This window comes from Tachysurus fulvidraco, chromosome 26 (genome assembly GCF_022655615.1).
Source record: "Tachysurus fulvidraco isolate hzauxx_2018 chromosome 26, HZAU_PFXX_2.0, whole genome shotgun sequence".
NCBI classification, from domain to species: Eukaryota; Metazoa; Chordata; class Actinopteri; order Siluriformes; family Bagridae; genus Tachysurus; species Tachysurus fulvidraco.
In genome coordinates this window covers 4,380,829-4,397,590 of record NC_062543.1, presented here as the reverse complement: position 1 = coordinate 4,397,590, position 16,762 = coordinate 4,380,829, and the positions used below count along the sequence as shown (strand labels likewise).

The following is a 16,762-nucleotide window of genomic DNA, read 5'->3' as shown; positions in this document are numbered from 1 at the left end:
TTACACGGTGTTTCCTCATCAGAGAGGGTTCTAGGAAGGTTCCTTTAGCTATCCCCCAAACCCTGAAGAACTATTTTATCTATCACTTAACAGTGTATACGAAAATACAAGGGTGAGTCAAATAAAACGATTCACTGAATCACTAAAATATTGATGCATTTTTTTTTCTAAATTAATCTTGATACTTTGAACGAACTGGAGATCATTTTGGGGGAATATGACAATTTACACCTATTTACAGCACCAAAAAAAACTAATTTTTAAAAAAGAAGGTTTTCATTCGGCTCAGAAGTTTTCAACAAGACTTGATTCAGAGTGAAGAACTATCTTTATTTTGTATGCTTTAAAAAGTGAGCAGAATTCTACCAATTTATTCTGAAATATTTATTATAAAAACATTAATAAATAGTAAACTACTGAAAGCATTAATGACGATGATGCATGTTAGAAGGAAAATTCTGTCATTTTCAGAAGTCATATTGAAATATTTCTGCTTCATATTATGAACATTGTTTTGGCTCTGTTATAAAAATACAGCAAATTTATTTATTTTATTTTATTTTTTTAAACCGTTAAAAGAAAAACGGTTCTTGGCACAATGTTTAGAAAGAAAAGCTTAAACATTAAAACCTTTTTTTGTGATGTAGTAGATTGAGAATAACTACTGAGGAAATTACTAGGACACAATTATGACACTGTGAAAATTGCTTATATGAAAATGAGTAGATTTTTCATGAAGATGTGGAAGGCGTGTTCATGTGTTAGGTCGGAAATGCTGTCGTCTCAGCTCGAAACAGTTGGTCATGTACTTATAGTTGAATCTAGGACATTATGCAATGCAAACCTCTTAATACTGGAACTCGGGTTCTGAAGAATTGATGAAGAATTGAAAAATACAGTCTGTTTTAAAAGGATGAGTCAGTGACAGTCTTATTTTTAGTCTTACACCTCCCTGTTGCGACGAGGAATGACTATCTTGCGGTAGGTCCGTCTCTCTGAGATGTTACGCCTCACTTTCACCACGGGTGGAGTAGCCACTTCCAGTTCAATAGATGGACTGGAATGGGATCTCTTCATCCCTCCATCTATATCACTGTCCTGATTTTCTTCAGTGTCTATTCCTTTCCAAAGCTCCTGGTCAAAAAGGGTGAGGTCTGTCCCGCTCACCGTCTCGGAGAACTTTCCGAGTGTCTGCCAGACATCCAGAATGTGAACATAAGCCTCGTAGCGGGATCGCTGAGAAGAGAGAAAGGTGACAGAGAGGCAGTCAGAGAACTCTAGTGTTAAATGCAAAAAGAGGAGAGAGAGAGAGATTAGATGAGAATGTCACTCTTTGCAACCACGGTGAACGGAAATGCATCCCAGCATCGCAGCAACCTTCAGGAGATAAGCTACAAGAGCAGAAGACCACATTGGGTTCCACTCCTATCTGCTAATAATCTGAGGCTACAGATTTTTCCAGTTCAAGTCTGGAAAAAAAATATTACCCCTTAGTTAGTTTAGTTTTGGTTTAGTTCATCAATTGAAGGTTATTCATTAGAATGATACAAAAATAAATAAATAAATAAATAAATAAATAAATAAATAAATAAATAAATAAATAAATAATAATAATAATAATAATAATAATAATAATAATAATAATAATAATAAGTGACCTTGATTCATAATCTCATGGCCATTTTAACCCAAATTTATGATCTAATCTTGTTCCTGCTGAAAGCGTCTGCTCATGAGCATGGTGGAGATCACAGGCTTGTATATGTACACGAACCTCATGCTGCAGGTACTCCTCCTTCTGTCTGTGCTCCTCCACTTCTCTGGCTTTTACCCTACGGCTCTCTTGTGCCCCCTGCTGTAACGCACTCAGGTCCTCCTGAAACGACTGCAGCATGGCGGCATGTGACTGTAGCTGCTTCTCCTGCATTTACACACACACACACACACACACAGCTCTGCATTTCTGTTGCAATTCTTGCACCTTACTTTTTATGCTGCTACAAATCAGCTGGTCCTTATATTTACACTCATAGCATTTTTACTTGCACTTAACTAATGCACTACTACACAAAACAGTGCAAGACAGACAGCACAATACAATACGTATTAACAGAACATTGATCAGAGCACAGTTCTGCAGTTACTGTATGTGTGTACCGCACCAGCTATATGGTTAAAATGACAATTAAAGCTTCTTGACTTCACTTGATCAGAACTGTGATCGCATGATGAGTCACACTGCTACAACTTCAAACTCAAAAGACCCCATTAATAATACCAGAAACCAGGACAGGACAGACGAGGCAGGACGTTTATAGCATGATTCTGGTTTTACACAAGCAGCGAATCAGAAGCATTGCACCATGGTGCTCATGACACGTGCTAAAAATGAGGTCGGACTGCGGTTTGTACAAACTCCACTGCAGTTGCACTGCTTTAAACATCCATTAATTTAGTACTCTAGGAAAATACCTGTTTGTTAGTACCTCTGGTTTAAAAGAAACGTTTCTGTCCCAGCATAATACTGCCGCAATCACACTGAGGCCACATGGTGCAACCACCCAATACCCTCTTGCACGGTGGCACCATAGTGTTTAAGCTATTGACTAGAAGGTTAAGAGTTTAAATCCCAACACCACTCAGTTAAATCCTTATGCAAGACCCTTAACCTTCAACTCTATCCTGACTCAACTGCAAGTGGTTAAAAGCATGAGCTAAATGAGTTATATGTAAATGCACATGTGTGTGAGACGTGATAGCTCAGTGGCTACGGTGTTGGACTACAGATCTGAAGGCTGTGAGTTTAAATCCCCGGGTTCACCAAGCTGCCCCCACCCTCAACTGCTCAGTTGTGTAGAAAAAAATGAGATGAAATGTATGTCGCTCTGGATAAGGGCCATATTCACACAAACCACAACCATTTACAAACATGGTGCACACCATTTTAGATCAGCTATAAACCCTATTCCCTCATCAGCCTCTTTTTTCTCTTACTTATCACTAGCAAAACATCTTGTTACCCAGAAGTCCTCTGTCCTGGTGACTTTCGAAAACTGATCACATTAGCGATTACTTGCTCCTCCTTTTTAAAGAATATGTTTATCATTCCGATAAACATATTCTTTACGAATATAATCTTTTAGATTCCGATATTAGTGCCTGTGAATTAGCTTTTATTCTACAAATAATAAGGAATTAGAAAGAGCATGATTATATAAACCGGTGATTTGAATTTGAGCTTTAAAAAAACTTTGTCTACCAGAGTGAGCGTAGACTGTGTTGCAGGGAGAATGGGTCTGCTGAACTTCCTCTGAGAGCCGACGGCTGCGGGAAACGGAGGAGACGAATACAGAGCGGACACCAGGTTGATTCGTCCGATCCAGGAGTTCATTTGCTCTGTGGATCTAGAAGACGAGAGAACGTGATGCCGATCAAAACGGCGGATGAAAGATAGTGGATTCTCGATAGTATTTAACAGAAGGTGGGAGTAAGTCACACATGTGCAAGTCACAAGTAAGTCTCAAGTCATGAATGTCGAGTCAAAGTCAAGTCGAGTCTTTTTTTTTAATATTTGTCAAGCAAGTCTCAAGTCTCGAATTTGCGACTTAAGTCTGACTCGAGTCAAGTCGAGTCCCCCATCCCTGAGTCTTTTAACTCAAGTCCGAGTCAAGTCTCAAGTCATGAAAGTCAAGTCAAAGTCAAGTCGAGTCTTTATTTTAATATTTGTCAAGCAAGTCTCAAATTTGCGACTTAAGTCTGATTCGAGCCAAGTCATATGACTCGAGTCCCCCACCTCTGGTATTTAATCTGACATGCTTACTGTGCTTCAAAGAGGAAAACCCTCCAATCTGCGGTCTGAAGGCGGAACACGTGAGGACGCTTGGTATAGTTCTGTGCTCGCTCAGCCAGAGCGTGATGGACACTGAGCACCTCTTCAGAGCTTTGCCAGTCCTTCCTGTATTCATCCTAACCGATAAACAGATATAATCATTAAAACTATCCATATACATCACGATACCTTTTTTTTTTACCTTTTGAATAGCCGACTGTGAGGTGCTGTGAGCAGCCATGTTGATTTGATTTACGCTGGACTTCCCAATGACCAATTCTGAGCTCGAGGGAGTATTTCCTTTATTTTTTTTATTAGTCGGAGGTCAAAACGATGAGCTATAACCTTTAGTGGAAAGCAGCATAAGTGCTGACTATATATATATACACACTGTACACTATGGGTATGTTTGGGAGACTGGATGACAGAATGAATGACTGAACACACAGAAGAGGTATACGTATCTGCTAACTCTTAACTGGCTTACACTTACATTTCTTATGGCCGATCACAGCCCTGGTGGCATAGAATGTTTCTAAAGTTTTCCGAGCTTTATCCATCACAGCAACCTCCTCAATTTATAATCACCAACCAAACCTTGTTTGTCATGTATCCTTAAGGGTACATATTTTACTTTTGGTATGTGTCCTTAACCTGGGAGAGAGAGATGTTTACAGTACCTTTAAAACGCTTAAAAGGTACATAATTAGACCCGAGGATCACGTTTGTACCTTAAAGCTGCAAGATCGATTTAATTACCCAACTGAAATATATATATACATATCAGTGTGTGTGTGTGTGTGTGTGTGTGTGTGTGTACAAACACTTTCAAAGAACTTCTATTGTTTCAGGATTTCTGGTTATTGTGTGGAAATTGAGAATCCAGAGAAGTTCAGAACAACCTGAACCCATAAACTATCAAATAAAGTCACACAGGCCAAGGAAAGAGAAAGAGAAGATGTCTGAGCAGTGACGAGGTCGGAAACCAGAGTAACCAGAGGATACAAATATATACACACACACACACACATATATATACAAATATATACATACATATAAATATATTTCCACAGAGGTTTCACAATGGCTCACGTTGTTAAAACCACAGGTTTAAAGGATATGACTTTAAGTGCATGCCTTTATTTATTAACAGGACATTAGACACGAAAAAGCCCTCCTTACCTTTTGTAAATAGAGCACCATTCCTTTAAGCACCGCATAAAACGTCTTCCAACTTCTCTTTCCCCAGGGAGCTGCAATAAACGACATGTACATCGGTTATCGAAACCATCGCACGAGTGGTCTTAAAGCTAAAAGAAAACACACTTCCGTCACACGTACTGCGTTTGCCGTCTATGTCCGCATGCGCTTTCCTCTTCAGGAATCCTTTCTGGAACACGGTGGCCTTCTTGTCATGAGCAAGATCCTGGAAGGGGTTACTCTTCGAACGTTGACACGAGTCCTGATCCGAGTCCTGCTCGAGGGTCATAGAGGTCAGCAGTTCCTTCTCTTCTCTAGAGGAAATACACAAGTGACATTAGATTAGAAGACTGAGGAAATTTGATCTCAAAGCAAGAAACCATCAATGTAATTTAAAAAGAAAATGGACTCACACTGCCCACTCAATCTGGTGATTCTTGATTGAGTTATAAAGAGTCTGGAAGACAATTTTGAAGAATTAGTCAATGGAGAAAAAAATATATATATATACATAGAAGAGATATACACATAGAAGAGATCCGAGGCTATAACTTCACAAATATCTTTTTCGGACGAGTGCAGAAGTTTGTGCCCCTTAGAGAAATATCATTATGTTAAACAAAATGTCTGTCCTAAGGGTATGGGACGGTTTGCACTCAATATACATTAGAGGTTTAAAACGATTTGAAATACTCCGCTCACCTTCAGTAAGTCTTTGCTGAAATTCTCTCCTTCGTTCATCCCATCCAGATTAGACACAAAGACAGGCAGGGACATGGCCTTCCCAACATTCTGATCAAAAGGAGGACATTTTATTGTCTTACACCGAACTAGAAAGTGGTGAGAACACAACAGAGGCAGCAATATCTTCAAGCCCATAATCTGCTTCAGTATCCTAGCTATTAGGTGGAAATAGAAGCTACCTGTCCATGCAGGTCTGTGTTGAGCAACATGATGGCACACGTGAGCATGAGCACGACTCCGGCTGAGGAGAATGTCTCAGGATTGCACTGCTGGTAACGTCTGGAGAAATGATCCAGAACTCGCTCCCTCTCCTGAGTCTCACCGATCAGAACCACTTCCTTCAGAAAAGCACTATAAAATAAATTCAAAAATAAAAAAAGCTTACTAAAAGTTAGCATTGAAATTTTCTTTTAGAAGTTATTCCTTTCTGTAGTTCCTCGATCATCTCACCGAAGAGCTTCATCCAAGCTTTGGTCAGTGAAGTCGAAGAACTTCAGATACTCCTCCCCGACAGCATGACTGAACGCATTGCTAATTAAAGAAAAAAAAAAAACACGCATGTTTCTTGAGTGATATTTACAGTCGAGTGTAAAAGTTTGTACACCCTTATGACAAAACTAAATCTGCCCCTGGATGCCCATGGGTGTGATCTCCTGACAATATGTCATACATCTTTCAGACAATCTTCAGTTTAGGTCTAGAGACTGAGATGATAAATGGCAAAATATATTTACCTTATTGACTATATTTGTAAAAAAAAAAAAAAAAAAATTGGTCTTTGATTTAAATTTGTTCTAGCAATAACTTTTGAATTTCTTTTTTAACTTTTTGGAAAATCAACCCTTCAGTAGATCATTTTTAAAATACTGGTATTTCCCCATTCATAAACTATGTAGGTAAAAACTTTTGAACTGAACTGTTACTATGATTCGGTGCTAACAATAACTCACTCTTTGTCTAGATGTTTGACCACATCTGTACGCTGGACATTGTCAAGCCTGTAAAGTCTCTCTGCAAGTTTACAAGCTTCCTCTCTGTCCACAACTTCTCCATTTCCGTTCTTGTAGGTAACCGATGGTTCTGCAGATATCTGCCGTTGTTCCTCGGGCACATGCTCAGATGTTCCCTTTCCAGCTTGTCCTACACTGTCTTTGTCATGGCTCGGCTGTGGTTCATTGTTGATGTGGTTTTCCTGACTGGTTTCTTTACTGTCCTTCGATTCTGAGGGTTGTGATGTTTCTGTTTCAGTAGAACTTTCAGGCTGATCCAGGACTTCTGTCTCATTGGGATTTTCTGTTGGATTTGTTTCGAAAGCAACTGTAATGTTTGCCTCGATTGTGTGGTCTGAGGTTTTTGTTTCATTGCAAATCGATTGCTTTGATCCTTCTGACGTTTCTTCAACAAGTAACAGTTCGTGATTTGACTCTTCTGAGTCTTTCGAGTGTTCCGAACAATCCGACTGTTGTATTAATTGTTCTTTGTGTCCACGAGGTTCTACTTCCCCTGCACTTTCGATCTGGTCTTCACAGGTCGCTTCCTCTTGCTCGAGACACACGGAGTTGTGCAGCTCCACCAACGTTTCTGTATTTTCTATCTCCAGTGTCTCTTCGCTTGCAATCGCATTTTTAGAATCAGCCTCTAAAGCATCGCAGACCAAATCAGGTGGTACTCCTGGTTGTGGCAGATCTGACTCTTGGGTAAGACCAGCTTCCACGATTGGTTTGGAGTCCACATCTAGGACTGGGTCATTTGCTTCTAGCTGTAGTATAGTACTGCAGCCGTCTTCACAAGGTGTCATTATTATTACACTGATACCGTCCTCAGAATCGAGTTCCTCAATGTCTTTTATTTCTCCCACATCTTCAAGTCTTTGTTCTGGTTCAGTTATAAACACAGTGTCCCCTGTTTTTACGATTTCCTCCTCAAGAGTTTCTAAACCTTCAGGATCCGGCTGGATCTCTGGGATCTCAGTACAGAAAGTGCGTTCTGTCTCGTCATCCACTAATCCACCATCATCACTCACTTCTGATGTCTGTGAGGTATCTGAAAATAGATTAGAGCACAGGAACCTAAGAAAACTGACATGTACGGACATGGGATTATTTTAATAATTCTCAGTTCTAGGAGATGAAAATGCATCTCATGTATGTATCATAGTAATGATTCCTTTTTATAGTCATTACTTGGGCTCAGAAAATTCATTCATTTTCTACCGCTTATCCGAACTACTCGTGTCACGGGGAGCCCCTAAATGGGGAGGTTTAAATAAAAACTGGAAACTAAATTCCTGACTAGAAGGAATTCAAAAAATATTAAAACAATTCTGCTAGCTAGCTTCCTAGCTGCTAGTTCATAATTGACTTTGAGTGCTTGAAAGATATTATTTTTGCCACATTCATTCATTCATTCATTTTCTACCGCTTATCCGAACTACTCGGGTCACGGGGAGCCTGTGCCTATCTCAGGCGTCATCGGGAATCGAGGCAGGATACACCCTGGACGGAGTGCCAACCCATCACAGGGCACACACACACTCTCATTCACTCACACAAACACACTACGGACAATTTTCCAGAGATGCCAATCAACCTACCATGCATGTCTTTGGACCGGGGGAGGAAACCGGAATACCCGGAGGAAACCCCCGAGGCACGGGGAGAACATACAAACTCCACACACACAAGGTGGAGGCGGGAATCGAACCCCGACCCCAAACAATGCTATAATGCTATAAGCTTTTTATCTAGATCGACATTTTAAGAGTAATGGGATATGCAATTACAAATGGCAAAACAACTATACAGCTACTATCTTCTTAAATATATCTGGTTAAATAAATAACTCCAATATTGGAATGAAGAAGTTTAAGGAAAAGGCAGCAGTTCAATTTTTATCTAGTAGTCACATGGTTAAGGCTCTGGGTTGTCGATTGGAGGATCGTTGAGATATGTGAAGAAAGAGTTTCACTGAGCTGTTACTGTATATGTGTCTCAAATAATTAGTAAATTGTAGTATATCAGAATCAGAATTATTGGCTAAGTGTGTTGACACACACAAGGAATTTGGTTCCAGCTGTTTGTGACTTTCAAAAGTACCGACATAAATAACACTATGCTATACAAACTATACAAGACGATGCAGACGATGAGATACAACATAGACAGAATGAGTATTAAATATGAATATAGAATATGACTGATCAGTTATGTACCTAAAGTGTGGGAGTGCAAATAACAATAATGTGCAATATTATGCTTTTGTACAATATACATCAGCTGTAGTGTGTGTAGCATATAGAGATGATGTGATGACTGACAGTTCTGATAATGCAGTACTTAGAGATATGAAGCAGGGAATATAATTATGGTGAGTTGTTGATCAGGATGATTGCCTGGGGAAGGAAACTGTTCCTGTGTCTGGCAGTTTTAGTAAGCTTTAGTAAATAATGTAGACATTTCATGGGCTAACTAGCTTTTCTGGTTACATGGTTAAAAATGTATTAAATGCTTTCCAAATGCCTAAATGGGGAGGTTTAAATAAAAACTGGAAACTAAATTCCTGACTAGAAGGAATTAAAAAAATATTAAAACAATTCTGCTAGCTAGCTTCCTAGCTGCTAGTTCATAATTGACTTTGAGTGCTTGAAAGATATTATTTTTGCCACATTCATTCATTCATTCATTTTCTACCGCTTATCCGAACTTCTCGGGTCACGGGGAGCCTGTGCCTATCTCAGGCGTCATCGGGAATCGAGGCAGGATACACCCTGGACGGAGTGCCAACCCATCACAGGGCACACACACACTCTCATTCACTCACACACACACACACACACACACTATGGACAATTTTCCAGAGATGCCAATCAACCTACCATGCATGTCTTTGGACCAGGGGAGGAAACCGGAGTACCCGGAGGAAACCCCCGAGACATGGGGAGAACATGCAAACTCCACACACACAAGGCGGAGGCGGGAATCGAACCCCCAACCCTGGAGGTGTGAGGCGAACGTCCTAACCACTAAGCCACCGTGCCCCCCTATTTTTGCCACATAAGAAAATATTTTTTTTCCACAAACTGTTTACGAATGACCAATAATTAAAAAAAGCATTTGCTGTGTGTTTATTCGAAATAATCATCTATCGATCCTTAAAAATAGAACCTAAAATGTTGAGCTTTTTTTTCTTTTTCTTTTTTTAAATATCTATGCAAACCGGCGTAAATGCTGTGTGTAATACTGTGGTGAACTCCCCCTCTCCTCGATAGAATGTTAAATGGAAATTTATAGTAGGTGTGTTTATGCCTCAAGGTAGACATAAATAAAACAGGAAGCAACATCGCAAGTCACATAGAAAGAGGTGTGCACTTTCTCTCGTAAACACCCCACCCCCCACCCCACGACTGATACTGAAAACGTATACCGACATATTTAACAAATCGACAGTGATATATGAGGCATGTAATAAATAAAAGATGCACGTTACCTGTGAATGCCATCTGGTCACCTTCATTTGATGGCTTCACACAAACATTCACATCACTGTGCACATCATATACCTGCGAGAGAGAAAACAAACAGGACATAAAAGCACATATCAATAACACTGATAACGATCTAGAGAGTTTTATAATAAACCGTTGCTTATATGATTCTGGGTTTTAAAAAATGGTTTAAAAACGTCCGGCATGTGCAAAAGCTTGAACACCTTTTGTTTTTTGAGACCTGATTTAATGAAAGCAGACGTCATTATGGGAGGATTAAAAAAAAATTTAATTTAAAAAAAAAAAAAAAAAAAAAAAAAATGTCTTCACCATAATAATTCTACTGAGTTTTTCTTATATTTTGGATTGTGTTCTTGGGGTATATACAGTATATTCCAGGGTATAGCTATGACTTTTGTATTAAAACTAAATAAATAAAAATACATCAAATGTTTTTAGCTGTTAAACCCAATGGGAATGCATACTTTTGCACTCAACCGTAAATATGATATGGAAACAATTTCGCCTCTCATCACACCGCCTCGCAGTCACTCATATTGAGAGGTGCTTTTCAACATGCCAAACCACACAACCTTTCCTGTCAGACAAGTACTACAGACAGTATGGAGTCAAAACAGGCCAATGCTTGAAATATGAATGTGCTAGCTTTCAAAATGGCAGTCATTTAATTAGCATTAAAAAAAAAGCCAATTTCCTTTTTAGTTGGAAAAAAAACAACAACAGGTCTTTGTGTGTTCCAGTCCTGACTGTTTTTCTGACAACTGTTAGCTTTCATTTCAATGCTTAAAACAGCAGACAAACTTCTTAACGAACATGTCAACTTTCAATATAATGCCTTTACGGATTAGCTGTAAAAAACAGATCAGCGGTACGTTCCATAGCATCATCTAGTTTCTATTGTTAAAGCAGCGATAGATGACTTAACATGTTTTACAATTACAGTTACAATTTTGTCAGAATCAACAGTTTCAAATGTTTTTTGTTGCTCCACTGCAGATTTCTAGGTTTTAGCCTGACCTTTTAGTCCTAGAAATGACTTTCCAGGATTTCCAAGTGACTACAAGGACTTTGTAAATACATACCTGGCAAGACTCGACTTCAATACTTATAACTGTCTCGTGCTGCAAGACATCATCCATCTTTCCAGGATCTTCAACTGATACCAGATCAATAATTTCCTCCTGGTTCAACAAAGGCATGTCTAAGGATGGAGGATTAACTACCCAGTCCATATTCAATCCATAACTCGAGTTAATCTCACTTGAGCCTGGCTCTTGGGATGGAACATCTGCAGGAGTTTGTGGCATATCCCACTGTACTGTAGCACAGCTGAAATGCATGCTGGGAACCCTAACAGGGTACATTGTAATTGAAACCCCATGTTCTAAGGGTTCAGAGCTATCTTTAGCCAATGGGTTCTGGGATTTATCCATACGGGTTTCTTCCTGGCATCGGTTATTCTCCCGCTCCACCCTCTCGATGTAAAGCTTGGCTTCCAAATATGGTTCTTCTGCCGGTTCTGGAAAGGCAGGCTCTGCAGAGAGCATGAGATCGCTCTCCATGGTTTCTCAGGTAACTGATTCTATGTGATGACTGCAGGTTGTGTCTCCATCTGTAGGATACACAAGCATTTAATAGTGATTAGTAGTCACAAACAAACAAACAGACAGACAGACAGACAGACAGACAGACAGACAGACAGACAGACAGACAGACAGATAGATAGATAGATAGATAGATAGATAGACAGACAGACAGATAGATAGATAGATAAAATGTACCTCATTTATTAATATCTTAGCAAAGTAGCGCTTGAGTATTTAAATGTTTTGTTGTATTTGAACGTATTGTTGATTGGAAAATTGGGGTTCAGGCCCCGGTACTACCAAGATGACCCTGTTGGGCTCTTAACCCTCACTGCTCCAGGGGTGTTGTATCATGGCTGACCCTGTGCCCTGACCCAAATCTCCAAAGTTGGGATATGTGAAGAAAGAATTTTGAAAGTGAAAGTGACATGAAATACGGCTAAGTACGATGAACCATACTCAGAATTCGTTCGCTGCATTTGACCCATCCAAAGTGCACACACGCAGCAGTGAACACACACACACACACACACACACACCGTGAACACACACCCGGAGCAGTGGGCAGCCATTTAAGCTGCGGCACCCGGGGAGCAGTTGGGGGGGATTCGGTGCCTTGCTCGAGGGCACCTCAGTCGTGGCCGGCCCGAGACTCAAACCCACAACCTTAGGATTATGAGTCAGACTCTCTAACCACTAGGCCACGACATGCTGTTTATTTTACTGTTTATGTGTATATGTGACAAAGGAATCTTCTTCTTTGACAAACTGAACTACACAGTCCCAATTCCAGCCATACAAATATTTCTTTAAATGAGTTTTGTACAGCTGACTTACAATTTAACCACAACTACAACCAAAACTCAATAAAAAGTAATGCCCAGAGACCTGAAAACAACAATACGATAACTAAACGGTGAAAGTGCAGATGTGCGCTAAATCCTGCAGTACTGCTGCTGCACCACCGACTCAGTGAGTTCGCTACCAGAGATACACATTAACACCTCCTCATTGTGCAATTACTTTGTTCTTACTGAATAGTTTATTGTGTGTTATAAATTGTCGATTTCTTCCTTCCTTTTGTACGTATAATCTCACTAAATGTATACAATTTCAAGATAATTAATCGAGTCTTCTTTTATATATAAAATACAAAAACAAATTCACCAGCTTTCGAACAAATTGAGATATTTAAAAAGGGTCACATGACTTGCTCTTGTGAACAACGTACAGGTAAACCTGTTCGGATCTAAGCTCACTGTACAGTATTTACCTTATTCTTAACACATAGACCTGGCTCTGTGAAGGACAAAAACCTAACCCATGTGATTTGAATACCAAAATATCAGCAACTGTGAAGTGGAACTGCAGGAATGTAGAGTAACGTGGAAAGCCGACAGAACAATGTCCCTTACTTGGAATGTAACTATGAACATTACATCACTGAATACTGATGTTCAGATCACTTGATGGTACAACAAATAGAATCATAAATCCATAATTCCAGAATCAGATTTATTGGCCAAGTACGTTTTTACACATAAGGAATTTGATATCGGCTGTTCTTGACTCTCAAAAGTCAAAGTCAAGACAATGTTACATGGAAAAATTGAATAAAGAACATAATATATATAGCATGAGACAGGTTTTCAATGTATATAAAGTATATGATGAATTGCTCCATCAGTTTATTTTAGTCATGTATTTCAAGATATTAATTACAAGAATATTTTAATGACATTTTTGACTACTTGTCTCGTCAATATGACATACATCTTGTATCCAACACGCTTCATGCTTAAAGGATGATTACCACATTTACCACTGAATACATACTATGTCATGTTACAGGATTCTAGTCAATCATTGAAATAAACCATAACAAAAAGTTGCCTCAAACTCACCTTTTTAATAAAGTATTAACAACTTCTGTTAATGGCCATAACCATTTTTTTCCCTCCTCCTCCTCTGAGATGTGCACAGCGGATGTGCGTTGCAATGACTTTCTCTGCAGGCGTCACAGAGGCATAGTTCCACTTCCTGGCTGCAAATAAACCACTACAGCAAAAAAAATGAGAGAAAAAAAAAGGGGTGGCAGAAGAAGGTTAAGATGGTGTTGAATTGAGGAAGTGTGTACGAGTAGTTCCTTAATCTCTCTCTAGTGAAAATTCTCAAAATTATATTTAAGCAGATTTATTGGCTAATTAGTAATACAATTATATAGAACACTCCCATAAACATATTTTGCAACAAGTCTTCATGCTCAACTCACCGCAATCTAACCCACATCCGGGTCCATCCCCACTTTATTTCCTGCTGGTGCTCACCTCAACTCTTCCTGTAGAATGCACATACTTATGAGTTCAACCAGACAACGTGTCAGTTTTCAGACCAGTCGTTGGTCTTGTTTTTGCATATTACAATGCTCTTTGTGTGATTTCAACACCCATTCTGTCAGTGGCCATGCAGAACAGCATAGACAGACATAATCCTACAGACATCTCTGATGACCTAACCTCTTGTCTAGGAGCCTTAAAATAAAAAGGGTTTCTTTTTTGTTTTGGACATCTGCTTTTACTGATGTAATGAATCAATATACTGTATAAAAGGATCTGAGAGTGAAAGAAAGGCTAAAAGCTTTTAATAATCATGTTGCGCAAAGCTAATGCAGCTAACTTGCCACATGATATATTTTTAGATGACTCTGCAGTAGTGGCAACGTGAACAGGAAAACAGAATGACGCACAGATGTCTCTGATCTGATCCTTAAACTTTATTTCAATCAAACAAATTTAAAACAGTCACCGATCCAACTTAGAGTTCCATATTAGATTGCCTATCTTAGAACAGAAGCTCAGTAACCCAAGAATTAAACCAACAGGGTTGAGCAATAACACCCAAGGTCTCAAAACAGAATAACTCAGAAGTATGAAGTCATTGAGGTTTGGTTGGTATTTATTCCAAGTTTCCTCAGAATTCCAAACGTGGGCTGAGAGAGATCACTAATAAGCTCAATGTCTTCTACAGTCAGGTCCAGAAAAAAAAAAATCATCCCCAGCTTTGCTTTTTTATTTATTGTGTGTATTTTTTCTTATGACCAACAATTCTACTAATTAGTTAACAATAAATAATCTGATATGGATACCAAACCTTATGAAATCTTATAGTTTTTTAAATATTTTTGTAAACAATGGACCACATTTATACCTACTACTGACATTTTACACTCTCGGTATGTGTGATGGTTGATGACGATGATGATGATGATAATAGATCTTCTACATAAAATTATAGCACACTTACTCAGATCGTGTTAAAGTCTGCTCTGCTCGGGTCTCTTACGATTCCCATCAGTACACGAGAAAGGTTTGCAAAGAGACGGTTAATTTAATGGAAGAATGTGAATATCAGTGTGGAAAGTGCTGCTGATTCATTCCTGAGCTGAGATTGCTATCTGTTGTAATTTCCTCTTACATGTTAATAACAGGCTTAGGTGTATTTTATTATATCACTCTAGTTTGAGTGCACAATGACCTGAAATGGACTAACATCCCACCCAGAGTGTATTTCAGCTTCAAACCCTAACATATCGCTCTTGTATTGACAATTGCAGGTATGGTCCATCTTTGCTTGTCAAATGAACCTAAAGTGCAGTAAACATTTCAGAATCCAGTCCATTATTTTCTTTTATATATTTATATATTATTTTTCTAGATTAATTATTCTTTAAGTTTTATAGATAGAAATTAGAGTAGCTTCCACTTACCTTGTTAAGTATGTGAGCTTTAACTACAAAAACAAACAAAACAAAACAAACAAACAAACAAACAGAACTTTAGTCAAAGAATTGAAATGAAGGTGATCTGTTTGCACTTATGCTTTATTGGTTTAAATATACTCAGTAAGGTGTACTAAGGTGTATCCTGAGACATGCGTTTAGAAGTCAAACACACTCACTATACAGTCCACGATTATGTCCTTAATCTTATCTCGATCTTCATCACAAAGGAGCTTTGAAAGCCACTCGATAGCTTGATAAGAGACAAAGTGAGCGCTTAAGATGAACCGAAAACATTAGACGAATCAAAGAAAACACCTGGCTGCACATTACCGTATTAAACCACTTACTACAGGTGAAATCAGATTAACGACAACGTGATATATGGCTTTACTATGTATTACGGTAACATGCAGGTTAGGACACGCCCTCATTGGCACACCTAAAGTCGAGAAGCATCCTGAAACCACGCCCACTCCAGGTTTCACTAATTGCTGCCACTAGAGGGAAGCACGTGGCTCATTCACTGTTTATGGATCTGATAAACTTTTTTTTTTTTCAATACAATTCCAAATTTGTTAAACTTTCAATTTAGTTTAAATTCAACAGTTCAACACTGGGCTATACTGTACATACACAATGCATTTATACATACTGGGCTATACACACACACTGCATTTATACATACTGGGCTATACACACACACACACACACACACACACACACACACACACTGCATTTATACATACTGGGCTATACACACACTGCATTTATACATACTGGGCTATACACACACACACTGCATTTATGCATACTGGGCTATACACACACTGCATTTATACATACTGGGCTATACACACACACTGCATTTATACATACTGGGCTATACACACACACTGCATTTATACATACTGGGCTATACACACACACTGCATTTATGCATACTGGGCTATACACACACTGCATTTATACATACTGGGCTATACACACACTGCATTTATACATACTGGGCTATACACACACACTGCATTTATGCATACTGGGCTATACACACACTGCATTTATACATACTGGGCTATACACACACACTGCATTTATGCATACTGGGCTATACACACACT

General features: G+C 38.9%; 1 protein-coding gene across 1 annotated transcript; it reads right to left on the bottom strand.

The window, feature by feature from the left end:
• Positions 1 to 309: 309 nt before the first annotated feature.
• Positions 310 to 15,951, bottom strand: LOC113641587 (PH and SEC7 domain-containing protein 1). Its single transcript, XM_027144389.2, has 17 exons — positions 15,821 to 15,951; positions 15,630 to 15,652; positions 14,136 to 14,201; positions 13,768 to 13,921; positions 11,360 to 11,889; positions 10,259 to 10,331; positions 6,724 to 7,816; positions 6,224 to 6,304; positions 5,953 to 6,124; positions 5,732 to 5,821; positions 5,443 to 5,486; positions 5,171 to 5,343; positions 5,012 to 5,082; positions 3,821 to 3,966; positions 3,260 to 3,404; positions 1,775 to 1,921; positions 310 to 1,236 (listed from the first exon to the last, which is right to left on the bottom strand). The coding sequence occupies exons 5-17, from the start codon at positions 11,837 to 11,839 to the stop codon at positions 943 to 945; spliced, it is 3,009 nt and encodes a 1,002-aa protein (XP_027000190.1). The 5' UTR covers positions 11,840 to 11,889; positions 13,768 to 13,921; positions 14,136 to 14,201; positions 15,630 to 15,652; positions 15,821 to 15,951; the 3' UTR covers positions 310 to 942.
• Positions 15,952 to 16,762: the final 811 nt, after the last annotated feature.